Raw genomic sequence first — 20,182 nt, 5'->3', positions numbered from 1 at the left:
ACAAGCTCCACAGCCTGGACTGAGCCAATGCACAGCAGCTCTGTCCCAAATCCATCCCTGGGCCCCCTCCCCAAGGGCCAGCAGCAAGGCCACTGCTGAGCCCCCTGTCCCGCATTCCCAGGCTCCCTTCCCAAGGCAGCAGCACGCCCTGCCCCAGCACAGCTCCGCTGCGGCACAGATGGGACCCTGGAGCCAGAGCCATGCAGTAAGTCAGACACCACAAGGCAGGATTCAGCAGATTCCATTTAATGTCATGTGCATATATATCCATACATTTACTTATGTCAATGGTTCGGATGTGCGTGATGCCAGGTCTTGAAAAATCTACTCCTCGTGTTACGTCTGGGAGCGCGAACTCTCTCAAAAACCAGCTCAAAAAACCAGCTGGGCTGGGGTTGGGCTGTTTAAAAACCGACTTTTAGCCCCAAAAGCTGCCAAGGTAAAGCCGTGGATTGAAGGCAGAGCAGGCAGAGCTGAGCCCTAAATTCCCACCCAGCTCTGCAAATGCTGCTGGCAAAGGGTTTGGCCAAGGAATCCCTCCCTCCCTCCGTCCCTCCCTCCCTCCCACGGAGACACAGAACTGATAAGGAACGAGCTGCTCTCGTTCAGCATCCCAAGCAACAGCCAGGCAGAGCAGCAGAAGCAACACCCCACCAGCTCTCCAGGGCATGTTTTGGCCAAGCCTGAGGAACAGGGCAGAGAGGTGGAGATAAAGCATCCCTCAAAAAAAAAAAAAAAAACCAAAAGGAGGAAGAAATGACACTTTCACCACCACAGACGCACAGAAATTGGCTTCTCCTCTCTTTGTTTTCGGGTGTCCAGGGGCCAGGACTGGCAGCTCCTGGGGGAAGGGATGCCCCCCTGCCCTGTGCTGCATCCCAGCAGTTGTGGGGTAGATTTTTCAAGGCCTGGAGATGGCTCCCAGGAAGGCTCCTCCCGCCCACTCGGCATCGATTGCATAGCATTTATTTCAGATAAGGCACTGTTTTGCCCAACAGCAATTCCACATCAATGCAGTTTCCGTACAGTCCACATCGGATGGCCTACAGTGCAATAACATCAACTTAAAGGCAAGGTTTGGAAGAATAAACCCAGCTTTAAATTTCAACTGAATATCAAAAAGATAAAGGAAACTACATTTTTCAAAAGCCTTTTTTATTTTCCTTCACCATTGTTGTTTTACAATACAAATATCACCTTGTGAATACACAAAAAACCTACAGAAGATAACTCTGCTTCACGTAAAATACAGAATGGATATATATATATATTTATATATATATTTTTTCTCTTCTTCATTCTTTTTTATAAAAACTATTTTTGTTCTGCACATTGGCAAGTTTAGGATAGGAGAATTCCCCAAACATACAGTATGTATGGTAGGAGTGAAAACTTAGAATTACATGCAGTTTCTGCACAAATATTTTAAAGAAATAGATTATCTTTGTTGTTTTTCAACAACACTTCGATAAGGGGATGGAGAAACCATTCATAGTTCACTCAATGATCATTTGTAAAATTCTTAAAAAACAGGAATTGATGGCTGTTTCGCTTTTTAAAACCCAGCTACCAAGTAGACAATAAAGTGATACTTTTTTTTTTAGCTTGACCTGCCCACAATGTGTGAGCAAGGTCGGACCCTTTTTTATTTGGAGGGGTGGGAGGTTTTTCCCTACACGTGGCAACTTTGACATTATATAAGCAAATTTCCAGTTTAATTTAGCTATAAATGCAAAAATTAGTAATTATACAGTATATATAATTCTGCTTTCATGGAATACTTTATTTTAAATAAAAACATTTAAGACTGCCTACTGACCATACAATCAAGACAAGAAAGGCACTAGAAACATAGACAAATCTCTCTCTCCCAAGAAGCATTTTCTTTAAATTTTTTAACTCTCCATTCTCTGACATGTAAAAATCTTTTTTAAATTTAATTTTTTTTCCATACACATTTTGAAAAATAAAGTTAGGAAATACTTAGAAAATCACTTTACATTTTCTTCTCTTTTTTTTTTTTTGGTTGTTTTTATTTTTTTTTTTTGCACTTTTTTGACACAGTCAGTCACTGCAGATTCTACAAAATCAGGATTTACCAAACCTTTCTGTGTCTATCATCTTATTCGTAGCGTGGTGCAACAGGTAGAAAGATTTCTTGATTTCACCCAAGGCAGATATTTAGAAACCTTCATATAGTCATTTGCTAGAAAATGGCTTACAGCCCAATCTTTGGGGCAAGAGATATGAAAAGTATGTTTTCCCAAGAAAATAATATGCTTTGTTCCCAGACGTGACTGGAAAGACCAGAACTTATGATATAAAAGCTTTTCATCTATGTTGTCGCATCATATACAAAGGAACATGGTGATGGGCAAATGCAAATCCCAACTCTATCAACAAGAAATGTATAACAGTGCATGATCAGTTAAATTCTCTTTATTGTTGTCCAACGCAGATCCTTTGGAGAGAAAAAAAGATCACAGTGCTTACCAGGTAACTGAACAGGTCAGGTCCAGGGAGCTGCTAAAGAAAGGGTCAGGGAGTGGTGGATTTTTGTTTATGGCATCTTCTCTTGGAGTTGTGAGCACTTGGGACAGGTCCTTCGGGGCTGTGCTGGCACTGTTACGTGTCACTCACCAGGCGGCTGTACTTGACCTGCCGGCCCCGCGCCAGCGCCGGACACCGCAGGGGCCAGTGGTAGGAGCGAGGTACAATTCCTTGGACATTCTTCTCGAAGTACTGGAAGGGCTTGTACCACCAGACCCTTGCAAGGAGGTTAGTTTGGGAAGCTTCTTTTAGCACCTGCAGGGAGAGAAGGACAAAAAGAGCATTACTGAAGGGCAGGTCCTTTACTCGCATGACTTCACTCACGACCGTTTGTCGGCGGCGTCCTGCTTCCTGCTGCTCCCAAAATCTCACTTCCCAAACGGATCCCAGCCTCCCTGCACGCACCAAACGTTGCTCACGATGGTCTACAGGACCTCAGTTGTTTGATGGGCCCACAGGAAAGGAATGAGTGGCCCAAAGACCAGTGCCTGCTCTCCCTTGGGAATGAACACGCCATCCCAAAGCACAGCTGTTCCCTAAGTGCCTCTGAAATGCCACCTAGCTCAGGAATCACTCTGGGGCATGTGGGGCCATGAGCAGGGCACGTCCCAACCCATCTGCAGGAAGTCAGAACCCTGCCCTGCCTTCCACACGCTCCCAGACTTCTCCCACCTACCTTTTGCTCCTCTCAGCCATGAGCAAGCCCCAGCTCACAGACACACAGAGTGGGCAGGCCCCGAGGGAATTATCCAACCCCCTGCTGCCTATTTTCCATGCCAGAGCCAGGGATCCCTGTGCCCACCCACCCAAAGGGAATACACAAGCACGGGGTTTGTACACTGAGCTTAATCTCCACATCAGGCTCACATGTCAAATAAATCCACTGTTGCTTTTAATTTTAAGTCTAGGCACAAGCCCCAGCACAAGGAATGAGAGAGCAGCACATCAATGTGTGCTCAGGGAAGGATCCAGGGACTGGCATTTCCCAACATTCTGGCAGCAGTGTTGAGCCACCTCCTGAGTCACATCAGGCAGCAGAACAGGAATCTTTCCACACCAAGGGCTCTAATGAAGCAAGTCCTCAGCAGGACTCGGGGCACTCCTGACTCCAACACTTCCAGCTTGGAAGTACCGCTGTTCTGAGAGCCCAGGAGCAAAGCCACAAGCATGGAATCCTATGGGGCTGTGTGACAAAAGCTGCAGAGTGTGGGCACAGACTCTTGTCACAGTGCCTCCCCAACTGACTCAACATCAAAGGGCACCTCATCCGCAATTAGGCATTTGGCTGGAAATGTACCACAAGGCTTGGCTGTAGTGTGTTGCTTCAGGCAGCACCAAACCTGTGGAATAACAAGGTGGGAGCTACAAGGCCTTCAGGGGGCTGGAGCCAGGTGACCTTTAAGGTCCCTTCCAGCCCAGGTCATTCCATGATGATTCTGTCATAGGATCTTAAAATCTGCACTGTCACAATATAAACTCATCTTCTAACATTTCAAGAGGTCTTTATTAAACACAATTAACTGCATGTGCCACAGACACCAATACATACCTAAAAATGTCTCTTAGCTCCCTTGTCCACTATCCGAGGGAAAGACTTGTGAATTTTCTCTCAGGGAATCATGGAACATCCAGAGTTGGAAGGGTCCCACAGGGATCACTGATCCAGCCCCGCCCAGACCCCCCAACAATCCCACCCTGTGCATCCCTGGCAGCGCTGTCCAATCCCTCCTGGAGCTCTGGCAGCCTCGGGGCCGTGCCCATTCCCTGGGGAGCCTGGGCAGTGCCCAGCACCCTCTGGGGGAAGAACCTTGCCCTCATCTCCAGCCTGACTCTCCGCTGGCAGAGCAGGGGAGGTTTCACTTCCCTCAGCCTTGTCAGCTCCTCTCTGATTGCTCCAGTTCATCAGCCAGGAGAACTCAACACCCCTTGGAAACACTTTCAAAAACCAGTTTATTTTTAGCAAGGCCTCCTCCTGTACCTGGAGAGGCCTGTGGCACAAGCCACAGAACACAAGAAAACCCCAGCCAGCCTTAACAACCGAACAAAACAGAACCAAAGCAAAAGAACCTAAATGGTTTGTTGCTCTATCACAGATACGGCCACCTGGCCCAAATTCAGAAGGACTTCAAAGACTGAGGTTACCCAGGGGCAGAAGGGTCCTGCCTGCCTTCAGGAAGACCTTCTCATATTTTTGTGGTGAAGACACAAGAAGAACCCAGTTAATGATGCCTCTTTCTCCCCTGCAAACCCACAGAGGGGGAGAAGGGGGGGACTCTCCACAGGACATGGGTAAGCCTGGATATTTCCCCTCCCCCAAGCTACAGCAGGAACATCCAAGGAGTGGGAGGAACTCACTTGCTGGTTGGCCATTGTGTGGTACCACCAGAATAGCCTTGTAGTGATGTAGTAAGCCACCACCACGTCCACAGTGTAGTGGTCATGAGCAAGGAGGATGCAGAACATCCCCACCATGCTGAGCGCCCAGCAGAGCCAGTGGTACCACCAGAGTCGCCGTGGGGAATCTGCAAGGAAGCACAAGCAGGGGTTACTTCAAAGTGGAACCTTATCAGGACGTCTGCTGTGATTAGCAGAGGTCATGGACTGCAATCCTGGCTGACACAGAGATGCCTGTGCTGAGATTAAGAGCAGAAATGCTGAGATCAGAAAAAAAGTATCACTCTCTTGAGGTGTGACTTAAAACTGTACACAGGGTAATGAGATCCTTGGAAATGAGAAAGGTTATGAAATCTTTGACAAAGAGACACTATACCCCGGCCAGTCAAATTAACCTGCTTGTATTTAGATTGGATATTGGGAAGGAATTGTTCCCTGGGAGGGTGGGCAGGCCCTGGCACAGGGTGCCCAGAGAAGCTGTGGCTGCCCCTGGATCCCTGGAAGTGTCCAAGGCCAAGCTGGATGGGGCTTGGAGCAGCCTGGGACGGTGGAAGGTGTCCCTGTCCGTGGCAGGGGGTGGGATGAGATGGGCTTTAGGGTCCCTTCCAACCCAAACCATTACAATCCCTCTGGTGAAGAATTTTTCCCTAATACCCAGCTTGAGGCCGTTTCCTCTCATGGTGGAAAATGCAGATACTTTAACTGGAATTGTGTTTGCCAGTGAGCCCAACAGAAATGCTTCAGTCAGGAAGGAATCCCACGAGAGGAGAGCAGCAGGGCACTCACACTCTTTGATGAACAGGTAGGTGAGGGTTAGGATGACGGTGTGGCCGCTGTACAGGTAGTCCCCACACATGTGGTGGGAGCCCGTGATGGACAAGCCTCCGCCAGCAAGCAACTTCATTATCCTTCTCAGGTGAGATTCCCAGTCTCCAAAAAGCTGGTGGAACAGCAAAACACAGAAGCACAGTAAAATATCACAGCTCAAAGCAATGGTTTTAAGCAGCAATTTGGCCTTTCAGTTCTTCTCCTTTCTGCTTTGATCCACAAGATCAATCAGCAGATAAATAAATCCTCAGCCTTTCCCAAAAGCTGGCAGCACATTTCTAGCGGGAAAAAGACTGGAAATTAGACACGTGTTTTTTGATGCTTTGCACCTCTTGTAGCTGTTGCTCAGGTGAGATTTTCCTTCTGTTCAAGAGGCACTGCACTCTAAAATAAATGAGGTTTAATTTAGTTCATGTGGTTGGTAACAGCGCAGGCCCTACTGGTGATCATCCAACAGAAACCAGGAGGAACTGCCCAGGCTGAACAGCCAGCTGCCAAAGCCAGGATCTGATGAACAGAAGAGCATCTCACTCCAAACCCTAAGGCCTTGGAAAAGTCTGCAAGATTATTTCTTTCCACTTCCCATTCCAACAGAAACATCTGTGGTGTCTGTCAGAGCACGGTGCCAGACTTGTGCTTTGACTCCACAGCAGCCCAAACAGGGATCTCCCTCCACACCCGGATTTGCTCTGACCTACCCCCAGCCATGGCACTGGCTCACACAGCATTCCTGAAAAAACTTCAGTTTGCCCAGGGAAAGCCAAATCCAAGCAAAACAAGTCCTTCCCGTGAGGACACTCTGCTCCCTCTCCCGAGTGACCGAGGGCAGCTGGCACTGCCCAAGACTTTTGCTGCTCTCAGCTCTTAGCCAAGGCCAAATATTAAACAAATCCACAAAAAATGTAAGCCATGGGACAAGCAGGATGTGTGGAGAACCTCTGGGACCCATCAAGAAGCAGGGACTAATGGATCAATGCACACGTGCTGCATCCTCACCTCATTTCATGGTGTTTGAAAATCCACAGAAACCATTGAACTGTCAGAAGGAAACACAGACCTCCCCCAGACTGGTCATCATGCTTTTATTTTAAAGCCTGGCCTTGTTTTAAGAAGCGGAAATTAATAATTTCTGACAGACCTGAGCACGTTCTTTGCAGGAATTAAATATTTCCTGCTAACAGATGCTAAAAACACTGAACTGCTCCCCAAAGCCCACTTTTCACAATCACATAGAACTCAATAAGGTGTTGAGAGGTTATTCTTTTCCCACCAGTACATTTAGGGCTTTCAAGAAAACTCCTTAATCTTATCAGGGCCCTCAGCTTGTCTCTACTTGAGTAATGAGAAGGATTTGCCAACGCTGTAAATTCCCCAAATTCCCCAAACAGATTTATTCACTTCAGCCCATAAATACATGTGTTCTCTCTTTTTTAATTTCCTAGCAGCAGGCTGTTCAAACACAGTGCTGAATCCTCTCCCACTCACTTCTCTTTCCAAAATGCCTCCAAAAGCCACAAAGGTTCTGCCATAGCAAACACTGGCTGGACTTCCCCAAGGAACCAAAGCATTTTGGCTTTGTTTGGATGTGCCAATCCTCACCAAAACAACAACAGCATGTGGATCCAGTCCAACCAGAACTTTATTACCTGTACCTCAGCACGTGGATCAAGTCCCATCAGGATTTTACTACCTGTACCTCGGTGATTTTACAACCTGCCACCTGATTTATGGCTGTGCTTCTGCCCTTTCTCCTGCTTCAACTGCATCACAGCACAACCAGCCCCAGGAATTGCAGTAAAGGCCAAGATTCCAGCAATGCTGGGGTGACCAGAGCAACACTACCAGCCCTGGCCCTTCTCCACCCTGAGCATGTGAATAACCCTTCCAGGCTGACCACAAAGGTCAAGCACCTCTGTCCCAGTGCCCTGGTTTCAGCCACAGCTTTCACAAGCCTAATTTATCCCTTGGAGTCAGTGCTGGACTGGGGAGGAGGTGAGAAGTCTTCGTGCTAAAAGAATTGCAAAAATATGTGCAGGAGTCTCTCCGGGCCATTTTCAACTCTGAATCATATTTGGATTTTACACACTGAGCTGTGCATTTATTTAGAAATCAGTGACTCACACACGGCAAAGGTTGTGCACCTTCAACAGCTTCAGTGGGGACAAGAACATGCTAATCAAGCAAATTAGTTGAAAATGCCAAAGAAATGGGGTAGCTCAGTGCTTTGAAAAGGATGGGAATTCCTGCACTGCCCTGCAGCACCTGTCAACACCTCCACTGAGAGGGCAGCCAGTGACCTGCAGAAGATGGCCCTGTCACACCAAACCAGCGCCCTCAAATTAAAATATAGAATGGCTTGGGCTGGTTTGGGTTTAAAGCCCATCCAGTGCCACCCCCTGCCATGGGCAGGGACACCTTCCACTATCTCAGGCTGCTCCAAGTCCCATCCAGCCTGGCCTTGGACACTTCCAGGGGTCCAGGGGCAGCCACAGCTTCTCTGGGCACCCTGTGCCAGGGCCTGCCCACTCTCACAGGGAACAATTCCTTCCCAATATCCCATCTAACCCTGTCCTTTGCAGTGGGAACCCATCCCCTTTGTCCTGGCACTCCAGTTCCTGATGCAGGGTCCCTCTCCAGCTTCCCTGTATCCCAAAGGGGCTGTGAGCTCTCCACACAATTTTCCCTTCTCCAGGCTGAGCATCCCCAGCTCTCCCAGCCTGGCTCCAGAGTGGAGGTGCTCCAGTCCCCTCAGCAACTCCATGGCCTCCTCTGGACCTGCTCCAACAGTTCCATGCCCTCCTTGTGCTGGGGGCACCAGAACTGTGCATGGAATTCTGGGAGGGCTCTCATGAGAGCAGGGCAGAGGGGCAGAATCCCCTCCCTTAGGAACACTTGTTGAGAAAGCAGTTTTGGGAACAGCAGGACGAGGGGGAAGCACACATGGCAGGGCAGCCAGAAGGAATTTACCTTTGGAGAACACTTGAAATGCATTCCAGGTACTGGGAGTGTAGTCACGTACATGGTAATACACCGGTACAGGTATAGTGTGCCAACTATACAGAAAAATCTTCTGCTAATTATAGACCTGGCAGGGAGAAAAAACAGGCAGAAATAAGGAGGTCACTCAAGGCAAATAAAATCCACAAAGGTAAATAAAACAAACCACCAGCTGTTTTCTTCTGATGCTTTGGAAACTCGTGACACTATCGGCTTACACCTGGGAATGTTGAACTACTCCACAAATATTCCCACGCCTTCCAGCCCAGCAACACAGGAGCAGCTCAACTCACACTGCCCTTGAAGGTGATTACAGGAAATCCAAGGATTAGGATGCAAAAGCCTGTGCAGATTGGGTGCTGAAGACATTAAAGGGGATTTCATGCCCCACACCCCTCCATTAGCTGGGGCTGTTACCCACTTCCTATTCGAGGCAGGGGATAAAGTTACAGTATTTTCATTCTGAGATGAAAAGGAGTAGGTTTATTTCAGCTGACACACAATTTAGTGATTACAAAGGGTCTCCTTTGTAACCACAGGAGGGAGAGAACACATCTTTCCTGGGCAGTATTATAAAGAAAGCAGTTCACATTAGCAAGGAAAGCTCCCAAATAAAAATGCAGAGCTGCTCTGGCTGCAGGACAGAGTGTTTGCAGGGAAGCCACTCAGCAGTCACAGCTGCAGAGATATTTATTAGTGAGGGCTGATGTTCCCAGAGAGGGCAGATGCAGATCTGGGGTAGCATGAGGTGATCCTGCAAAACCAGCACGAGCACCTGGGGTAAAGGATGGCCTCAGGAGGGACAGCCAGCCCCACAACTGCCCCACTGGGGCAACACCTAAAAACACCTCAAAGAAAGACAATTAAACCTCTCCTGGCACATCCATCAGGACAGGAGCAACCTCTGGAGAGATCCTAAGGAGAGCTCACTGCCAGGGTTACATACATCAGGGGTGAATCTAATTACAGCAATCACTCTTTGTGTGCCACTGGCTACAGACCCTGTGGGTTTTGGTTCATTTTAAATCACTGTTCTTTGCACTTATGGCCAGTTCAGGCTGCAGGTTCTGGCATTCACAGAATCCAAGAACAGTCTGGATTGGAAGGGATCTTAAAGCTCATTCAGTGCCACCCTGATGGTATGGACACCTTCCACTATCCCAGGGCACTTAAAGCCCCATCCAACCTGGCCTTGGACATTTCCAGGGATCCAGGGGCAGCCACAGCTTCTCTGGGCACCCTGTGCCAAGGGCCTGCCCACCCTCCCAGGGAACAAATTCCTTCCCAATATCCCATCCAATCCTGCCCTCTGGCAGTGGGAAGCCATTCCCTGTGTCCTGTCCCTCCATGCTCTTCTGAAGAGTCTCTCCTTCTTTCTTGGAGGTTCTCTTCAGGCACTGGAATTCAGTGGTTGCTATTGTGCTCACTTTTAAGAAGTAATATTCCTATCAAGCTGAACTCTTTCAAAACCCAGAATTGGCCAGCTTTTAAATTTTTCAGGGCTTTTGGCATGGTTATCAAACTGGAGTGCTCCACTCTTAGAGGAGTATGAGTTTGCAATGGCAGATCAGTAACACCTTGAGTGCCTTGATTTGTCAGGAAAAATTCAACTCTTGCAAGGTAAACACATTTTGCACTGGAGTACTCACTGCTGTAACACAGTATTCCAGACTTTTTTTCCCCCTCTCCTGGTGTAAAAATGGGCAAAGCTGTGAGTTAAGAATTATAATTATTAATCTTGCTCCACAAACTGAAATTTAAGTGTGGAGGGCACCATTCCAGTGGGGCAGGGGTTCTCCTCTGCAGGGCTTTTCCTCTCAGATCTCAACTTTGTGGCTTTTAGAACCAGACATGAGCCTGCTTTCTTCTTTGCAGCATCAAGGCAAACAGGGGGTTGGGTATTAAAAGCTGAGCAACACCATATTCTGAGAGACCAAAGTGGCAGCATTTTACTGAGCACTGAATTTCTTTTTTTAATTAAAGCTACCACTTGATTCTGCTGGATTCGGCATATTTTACCTTAAGAAAGTCTGAGAGAGCTCTGCACTGTAATCTAAAGAAAAAAATAAATGCAAAAAGCCTTCTATTTCCCATTCTCCAGAGCATTTGTGTGTGAGACTCAGAGCCAGCCAGCAAGTACAACCTCCACACTTATTCCTGGCCCAGAGAACTCCATTCCAGTTCTGCAGACCTCAGCAGGGAGCAGGCTGCTCCTTCAGCCCCATGAGCCAACCACATGGCCAGTCCTGGCATTGTGCTTCTCCCACAGCATCTGGGAATGCTTCCCAGAGAAGTTCATCTGCCTCAGCAGCTTCCTTGAGCTCCCTGTGGAAACTCTAGAGTGCCCAGCCAGACCTGCTCCTGCCTTCTGGAGAGACACCAGGCCAATCCCATGCCATGGACAGCATTAGAATCATGGAATCACAGAATGTTTGGGTCGGAAAGGACCTTAAAGCCCATCCAGTTCCATCCCTGCCACAGGCAGAGACACCTTCCACTATCCCAGGTTGCTCCAAGCCCCCTCCAACCCGGCCTTGGACACTTCCAGGGATGAGAAAGCAGAAGTGAGGAAGGCCCATCTGGCCCAATGTCCTCCCTTTATTCCTGAATTAAGTTTCAAAGGGAGGGGATAACCCCACCACAAAAGGATTCGGCTCTTTGTGTAGCACTGAGTCACCACCCCTTTGGTGTGTGCTATCCAAAACCACAAGAACAACATCCTCCAGATGAAGCCACCTCGCTGGGCTCTGTTCCTGCCAGCACCTCTCCTGCTCTTCCCTTTCTCCTGCTCTTCTCTTTTTGCTACTCAGCCACAGCTTGGGCCTTTCGGACCTTGATCCCTCTGCTCACAGATAGGAAAGAGGGATTTTGGTCTTCAAAACATTCCATGATCAGTGTATACACTGACCAAGCTCTGGGACTCCTGACATCCTAGCCTAACACCAGAAAAGGCCCTTCCAAAGGGGACTTCCTCATTGGAATGAGATTACCTTAAGAGTCTCTTCCAGACCCAAACATTCTGTGATCCTACAACATAAATAAAAACAAACACCCCAAAGCAAATGGGGACACGGTAGGGGGCGACCTTCACATCTGCCAGTGACACCACTGTAGGTATGTTATCACCAACTCATCCCACATCTCACTGCTCCAAAATCTCCACGGATTCTGCCGTTCTTCACCTACAGGCTCTGCTCAGCTCCACCACAGGGTGTTTGATCCCTGGTATGGTCCTATTATCCCAACACCTCCTTCTTGAGGGCAATCCCACACCACCTCTAGCTGTTTCCCTTGGGATTAAAATCATGGAATATCCTGAGCTGGAAGGGATCCACAGGGATCATGGATCCAGCTCCTGCACAGACACCCCAACAATCCCACCCTGTGCATCCCTGGCAGCGCTGTCCAATCCCTCCTGGAGCTCTGGCAGCCTCGTGGCCGTGCCCATTCCCTGGGGAGCCTGGGCAGTGCCCAGCACCCTCTGGGGGAAGAATCTGGCCCTGATCTCCAACCTGACCCTGCCCCGGCCCAGCTCCAGCCATTCCCTTGGATCCTGGTTCACAGCTGCCCTCACAAGAGCATGAGTTGTGCTCCCTCCGAACAAACACTGAGTTCAGAACATCGTTTCATCCAATCCGTGGCTTTTCACCCATGAAAAAGGTTCGAGTTAACCAAGCAGGCAAACACGAGCAGACGTGTTGCTCAGTTTCTTAGGGAACATTTGGACCTCTGCCTTCTGCACAAGCAGCTCACACTGCATTGCTGTCTATTTCAGCTTTGAAAACTGAGATAAAAAGATCACAAGAATCTTCATTTTGTTTGGGTGCAAAGCAGCATCTGCCCTGCAAAAGCTGTCAGAAGCACTCAAGTTTCGAAAAGGTTTTACTTACTTGTATTTTAAGAGCAGCCACTGAACAAACCACAGTCCTACAAGGATCATGCCGTTGATTTCACAAATAGAAAAAGCCCATTGCACCCGATCAAAGCGATCAAAAAATGCATCTGGGAGGGGAGGCTGCACCTCCTTGGGAGGCACTCGTTCATGAACCACCGAGATAGTCACCGTGGTGAAGACGAAACAAAAAAGTGCATAAATAAAAGCCAGGAAAGTCTTGCCCCACTCCATGGGATACTGCGAGCGCTCCGGCTCCGGCATGGGGATCTTGATCATCTCCTTCTTGAAGCCATTGGGGACCCCGTTGAGCTTGAGCGCGGCGCCGAAGCCGTTCTGGCGCGCGGCGTCGCCGGCGCGCACGTGCCCGTTGGCGTGGCCGTTCTTGTGAGCCTCCATGTGGTGAGCCATCTTCAGCCCCTCGATCATGTTGAGCAGCCGCTGGCCGCTGTCGGAAGACACCCGGCACAGAGGGAATTTCTTGAAATCCTCCTCCGTCAGGTTGATGAGGTCCCGCCCGGTGAAGCTCCTCAAGGGCTCACAGTACTCGGGCACGGCATTGTCCGTCAGCCAGCCGGCCACCTCCTCGGGTGACCACAGCACCACCTCTTCCATCTCGCCAGGGACGCTGGCACATGGGCTTTAAAGGGGGCAGCAGTCACTGCAGCTGCAGCGTGGTGGGAAGCTCCTCCTTGGCTTCATCTTGTCCCGGGAATGGGTTTGGCCAGAGGCGAGAGCCCGTCCCCACCCAGCCGACAGCAGCGTGCGGGCGCCGCGGCCAGCGTAGGAAACGCTCTACTTCATCTTCGTGCTGGCATTCTTCCTCCTGGGGAGGGGGAGAAAAACACAAAACCAGGCATTAGGATGGCATGTAGGCTGCAGGTCACGGCCAAAGCCAAAATGCCTGCTCTGCTCGGGATGGACAATGGACTCTTGAGGGAACAGAGCAGCAGATTGGAGCTCCAGCCTTGTTCACACAGCACTGTCCTTCCCGGGCTCGCTGCTGATTTCTTGAAAGATTTAACACCACTTTGCAGCTGTGGGAAGCCTCCTTCCTGCTCTATATTTGTGACATTTTCCATTTCAATGCTCTAGTCCATAAAGCAGCACCCAAACTCCTCTTAAAATCATCATACTCATGGATTTAAGGAGCTACAGAGCAAATGTTTGGTACTATTTGTGGTAGAAACCTTTTCTACCCCTTACAGACCAGTACCTCAATGCAATGTGTGGCACCAGTGATTGAATGTGGAACTTGTTTTTCATTCTGCAAGGTAAAAATCATAAAATCACAAAATCCCAGACTGGTTTGGTTTGGAAGGGACCTTAAACTCATCCCATTCCAGCCCCTGCCATGGGCAGGGACGCATTCCACTAGACAGAGTCTGCTCCAAGCCAAATCCAACCCACCCTAGAACTCCTCCATTTTCCACATATAGTCATCAACACTAAAAAATTGGTGTAGATAAGCAAGGATCTACTCTCTGGGCCAAAAGAGCAGCAGGAAAATCAATAATCAAGCAGATTAGCCTGGAAATAAACCAACGCATTTAGATTTGCAGGAATTTAGCAGTTCTGTGAGGCAAATTTGACTGTTTCCAGGGTACCCTGCTCCAATTCAAAATGTTTTCTACCAGCTAAAAAAAAAAGGAACCAGAAGAAAAATTTGCTTGGTCTTTTTTTTTTTTGTTTTTTTTTTTTAAGAAGAGGAACTAGGTAAGAAATTTCTATACTCAATGAACTGCAGAAATAGCTCAGAAAAGCTGATCACTTCCAGTACAAAAGTTACAAGAGCACAGAAGTTACTTGCTTGGAATCCCTTCCTGAATTTTTGAGACATGAGCAGCAAACAAGGCAGCAATAGCAGTGACCACCAGCAGCAAATCCTCTGGTCTGAGGTGTTTATTCAACCAACCAACCAACCAACCAACCAAAACTGCTCCTCCCCAGAGCAAGGAGAGGAAAGCAGTGGAAGCCCCACCATCCCACAGACCACGTACTCTGCTGCAGCATCATAAACATGAAGTGAGAATTAGGTAACAGGACAGGGAAAAAAAACACTTCATATTTTCAAAAGTCAAATCAAGCCTTTATCAGCTGTAACAATATTTTTACCCTCTTACAGCCTCCCAAGTGTTTGTGTTCCATCGAAGGGAGCAAAGTTGTGACTGAGGAAAACCAAAATAATTTACTCTACTGGCAGGATTTGAGCTCAAGTGGCTCAGAACAGATACAGAGCTTTACTCCTAGGCAAACATGACCATACTGCACATCAATTCATTTTTTGACCTGTTACCTCTAAGCTCAGCAAGAAACACAAGGTGCAGTTTTTAATTTGTTTTTCCATGGAATGAACTGTTATGGCAGAGAAAAAGAAAAAGCCTTGGATGGAAGGACTGGAAGTAGTTTGGACAGGCCACCTCTCACTTACTGGACACACCAGGAATGTGCACATATTTAAATCCATGGAGCAGGCAGGGATGAAGATGACTCTTCCACTTTGTGCATCCCTGTGTTGTTTTAAAGCAGAAGTGAGGATACAGCTCTGTTTGCCTCCTTTGCTTTCAATACTGAGGAAGGCTTTCAAGCCACAGATTGCTTCATTATTCAAGTTGTGTTTAGCAAATCAGTATTTAGTTACAGAGCTCTGAACATGGAAAAAGGAAAACCTGAATTATGCATGGTAACCCACATTAGAAACTCCTACAAGGCTGGGACTGAGCAGCAGCTCAGCTCCACCCGCCCGTCTCCGTGTGCTCCTTTTAAATCCCGGCTCTGGCAGCACAAATTCCCAACAGACAACCCTAAAAGACTTCTTGTTGCTTCCCAGGATGGCGCCTCACAATGTTGATAAAGCCAAAGTTATTTATTTTTAATGCTGTTCCCCCACCCGAGCTGTGGGCCCAGCTCCCCGTGCTGTTTCACAGCGCTGCCTCTCCGAGCCTTGTGTTACAATCCAGCCTGGCTTTGGGGCTGTCTGACCACTCTGTGGGCACCACGAGGTGGGCCAATATTCACTAAACCTTTCCAGTTTTCAACAGTGGAATGCCTGAATCCCAGTTTCCCAAATCCCTGAACCTGACAGAGCAGCTTGCTGTCCACCCCGATGACATTTTTAAGGATTCAGAATCCCGAAGAGACTGTTTGAGAGCTTTGTAGCCAACCTTCAAATTACATCTCCACTGCCAGGGAAGGTCTAGATTGGATACTGGGAAAAAATTATCCATGGAAAAGGTTGTCCAGCCCTGGAATAGGCTGCTCAGGACAGTGGCAGAGTCACCATCCCTGCCTGGAGGGATTTAAAACATTTGTAGATGTGGCACTCGGGGACATGGGTTAGTGGTGGCCTTGGGAGTGCTGGGGGAATGATTGGATTCCATGAGCTTAGAGGGCTTTTCCAACCTAAACCATTCCTCCATTACATTCCATGCAAAGCTGCCAGCAGGTTCTAAGATGAGCTCCAGATGGAAAAATCTGTTGCCAGCTGCAAATAGCACTTGAATACTGGCACAAGAGTCCCAAAATGTTGGTGTGACCCCAGGATACCTGGCCAGGCAGCCTGACAAAAACCAACAAATGTGTGCCTTGCAGTAAAACTGCAGGTTCGGGCAATATTGCTGGAAGCTACAATCGGCTCTAAAATGTGCAATCCCAGCCCGCTGCTCTCCCATCACCAGTGTAAATCACTATCAAGCAACTTTTGTAAAAGCAGAGTAAATGACACAGGAGGAAAAGTAATCCTCTGCCAAGGACACAGGCCATGGAGATGAGTTGTTTTCACTGTGAGTTAAAATGAGGAAAACCAACTAAAATTTTTAAAACCACTTATTATTCAAGCCTGTTTTCACAGCCTGTTAATGGGGAAGGAATAGGGAAAAAAGCTTCTTTACTCACACCTTCCAGCTTGTCACATTAAAAATTCCTCATTCCCTATGGTGTATCCACAAAAGCTTGATGGGGTGTGGTTTGCAGAAACTATGGGGGACTCACAGCTCTCACTGACCCCCTCCCTTCCACAAAAGGTCTTCTCCTCTGCACACAAGCTGAAGACAGAAGGTGGGGACCAGTGTCAGCTGCAGCCAGGCCACATGCCCAGGTTCAGCGTGGTCCCACAAGGATGGGGCACACACAAACCTCCCCAGCTCTGACACAGGTTCTTTAGCATGGGTAACTAAAAATTCCCTCCATCCGAAGCAGAGCTGCCTCATTAAGGAGCCTGAACCCGACAAGGAATTATAAATAACAATGTGATTATCATAACAATACCAGCTGCACCATGATGATGATGCTGTGGAAAACCAGTACCTCAAAATACCCACACAAGAGCGAGCAGGATGAAACAACCTCATCAAGGGCTCCAGGTCACACCTCCTCATGTTTACAGGACATTTTTTCCCTGTTCCCAGCAAACACTGAAGTGCTAACTCAAAACATAGGGAGTAATTCCCACCACCACTTCCATCTACACCGTGGCCACAGCCACCTCAGAAGGCTAAACAAATATTTGGGGTGCACTGTTACAACCCTGCCTATCAAGACCTGTTCTCCTGAGATGCAGCTGGGCACAAGGAGCAAAGGTGGGAACATCAATCGTTCTGGTTGAATAACAAGAAAATCAGCCATGAAATCATCAGCTGATCACTCCTCCACACTTAGAATCATGGAATGATCTGGTTTGGGAGGGACCTAAAAGCCCATCCAGTGCCACCCCTGCCATGGGCATGGACAACTTCCAGTGTCCCAGGGTGCTCCGTCCAACCTGACCTTGGACATTTCCAGGGATCCAGGGGCAGCCACAGCTTCCCTGGGCACCCTGTGCCAGGGCCTGCCCACCCTCTCAGGGAAGGATTCCTTCCCAAGATCCCATCCATCCCTGCCCTCTGGCAGTGGGAAGCCATTCCCTGTGTCCTGTCCCTCCATCCCTTGTCCCAAGTCCCTCTCCAGCTCTCCTGGAGCCCCTTTAGGCCCTGGAAGGGATTCTGAGGTCTCTCTGGAGCCTTCTCTTCTCCAGGTGAAAAGCCTCAGCTCTCCCAGTCTGGCTCCAGAGCAGAGGGGCTCCAGCCCTTGGAGCATCTCCATGACCTTCTCCTGCTCTAACAGCTCCACATCTTTCCCGTGCTGAGGACAAGGCCCAGGTCTGGGGTCTCCTTGCAAGCAGAAAATGCTAAGTCTCACAATTAACACTGATAAGACAAAACCACATCCACCTAAACCAGCAGAAAACCACCTCCCATATCCGTTTGTTCATCTCAAAACTCCTCCTAAAGCACTTCGAAATCCAACCAAAGCAAAGCAAACCTAAGCCTTCCGAAATCTAAGTGTGCCCTGCTCATGTTTGTGTTTTTGCTGTCTAAGCTTTGCTGCCAGGGCAACAGTCACTATAGAAATCAGTCAAATAATAAGCTATTTCAGCAATTCGTCACCAGGAGCCAGGAAATCCTTTCAGGGGTAATGGGTGTGTTCCACTTGCAACCCTCAGCATCCTTCCCAGAAAAGTTGAGAGGATCCGACCTTCGGTGAAAAATGAGGGTCTAAATGAGAGAGGTTTGTAAGCACAGCTGGAAGATACAATAATGGTATTTTGGCCCTTGGAAAACCAACTCTGAGGTTCACATCGATTATGTGCACACAAATAAGCAGGAGAAATCCAGCTGCTGTAAAGGTTGAAGATTTAATGCTTTAAACCCAGCCCACCAGTGAATTTCCTAACCTCACTGATGAGCAGGAGTTACACAGAGACCAAGTGCCCTGGATAAAAGCTGGGAGCTCTTGTCCTGTGTTTCTAGAGCACAAAACCAACTGCTCACAGCAGCAAGGCCTGAGTCACTGCTGCACTCACCTCCTCTCCAGGCATTTCATCATGGCCAACAATAAAGCTCTGACACCTCAATAACTGGACATCCTGTACTTGACAAGCACCTCTCCACACCAATTTGCATGGAAACGGAGCTGCCTGCCACAAATTATGGGCTGGATAGCCCTAACAAGCTCTCAAGCAGTGCTTCCCTCCCTCCAGGACAGACTTTCCTCCAAACCAGCATCAGCCCTTCTGCACCACTAAAAAGCAAGAAACTGCTGGCAGTGTGAAACAGGCCAGTAAAGTTGGGTTTGTGCTGGAAAAGCAAATATATGCAAATATAAAATAGCTGTAAGTATAACACTGAGGCACAGGTGGGCTCACAAGTTGCACAGAGTTTTATGATAGGTTTCCAAGGTTAGCTCCAGATGGAAAACATTGGCCTGTAGACAGGAAGTCAGAGCAAGTGGAGCTACTGCTACAAAAAGAGAGGCTGGGATGAAAATGGAAATGTGGAAACGGCTACATCGCCTGAATAGCTACTTACACAGCTTCAGAGGGAGAAAAAGCCCTGCCTGAATCCTACATAAATCCCTGAGCAGCCTGGCTTTTTCTAATTTACTTGATATCAAGAAGAAAAAGAAAACCTCATAATGTATTTTCTATTCTAATTGAATTTAAAAAAAAAAAAAAACACCCAGAAATTAAAATTCGTTCATGGGTGTAACAGCTAGAACATAAGCCCAGAGTTGAGCATGGAGGATTTAAAACCCAAAGTACTTGCAGCACATTTGGATAACCAAACAGGTTTCACCTCCAGATGGGAACACCACTAGGGAGTATTTCCCTGCATGAGACTCCACCAGAGCTTGGAGCACCCTGGTCTTAGTGGAAGGTGTTCCTGCCTGTGGCAGAAGCTGAAACTGGATGGTCTTTAAGGCTCCTTCCAACCCAAACAATTCCCTAATTCTGTGATTTATAGCCCTACACCTCAGCTTTCTTCCTCTCCCATCTTCCTGATGCTTGGCAGCAGTTATGAAAACCAGCAAACACTCAGGATGAGACCTCACCTGACCAGCAGTCTCACCCTAGGAGCAGTTGCTAAGCAGGGCTTTTATCCTCCCAGGATGGAAATCCTGCTTCCAATGGTCTGGGGATGGAAAGGATGGAGCAGGGAGGAAGGCAAGGGAGGAGGTTTAAGTTGCAATAATTTCAGGCTGGGAAGTCGCCCCAAGTCAGAGCCAGGCACCAGGCCCAGAGCCTTTCTGCCCATTCCAGGGGTAACCCAAGCACCCATCCCATTTTGTACTCCATTCCACAATCCTAATGTCTCAATCCTAAAAAAAAAAAAAAAAAAAAAAAAAAAAAAAAAAAAAAAATCAACATCTGCAATGGAAGTGGGACCAATATTGGCTTATTTTTGAATAGCTGCAATAGGAAATCCACGCTCTCCACCCCAAATGCAAAGGAGGGTGTAAAAATATTAACAGAACACCACAAATCTTTAAAAATAAGCTTAGACTGGATATCAGGAAAAGGTTCTCCCCTGTGAGGCTGGAGAGGCCCTGGCACAGGGTGCCCAGAGAAGCTGTGGCTGCCCCTGGATCCCTGGAAATGTCCAAGTCCAGGTTGGACTGGGAGCACCTGTAGAAGGTCCCTGCCCGTGGCAGGAAGTGGAACAAGATGAGCTTTAAGATCCTTCCAACCCAAACCAACCCACGCCC

General features: G+C 48.2%; 1 protein-coding gene across 4 annotated transcripts in view; it reads right to left on the bottom strand.

The window, feature by feature from the left end:
• Window positions 1–230: 230 nt before the first annotated feature.
• The window catches only part of SGMS1 (sphingomyelin synthase 1), an 86,076-nt gene continuing 66,124 nt past the window's right edge, over window positions 231–20,182 (bottom strand). For all 4 annotated transcript variants that reach the window (XM_088168733.1, XM_088168735.1, XM_014882267.2 and 1 more), the window contains 5 exons: window positions 12,660–13,487; window positions 8,740–8,857; window positions 5,731–5,884; window positions 4,906–5,072; window positions 231–2,805 (listed from right to left, as the gene is read on the bottom strand). In XM_088168733.1, the coding sequence (XP_088024859.1) occupies window positions 2,626–2,805; window positions 4,906–5,072; window positions 5,731–5,884; window positions 8,740–8,857; window positions 12,660–13,276 (1,236 nt within the window). In that variant the 5' untranslated portion in view covers window positions 13,277–13,487 and the 3' untranslated portion in view covers window positions 231–2,625. The remainder of the gene's footprint in view (window positions 2,806–4,905; window positions 5,073–5,730; window positions 5,885–8,739; window positions 8,858–12,659; window positions 13,488–20,182) is intronic.

Source organism: Sturnus vulgaris, chromosome 8 (genome assembly GCF_052056855.1).
Source record: "Sturnus vulgaris isolate bStuVul1 chromosome 8, bStuVul1.hap1, whole genome shotgun sequence".
NCBI classification, from domain to species: domain Eukaryota; kingdom Metazoa; phylum Chordata; class Aves; order Passeriformes; family Sturnidae; genus Sturnus; species Sturnus vulgaris.
The sequence above is the reverse complement of the archived record's forward strand: the minus strand, read 5'-3'. Positions and strand labels throughout refer to the sequence as shown.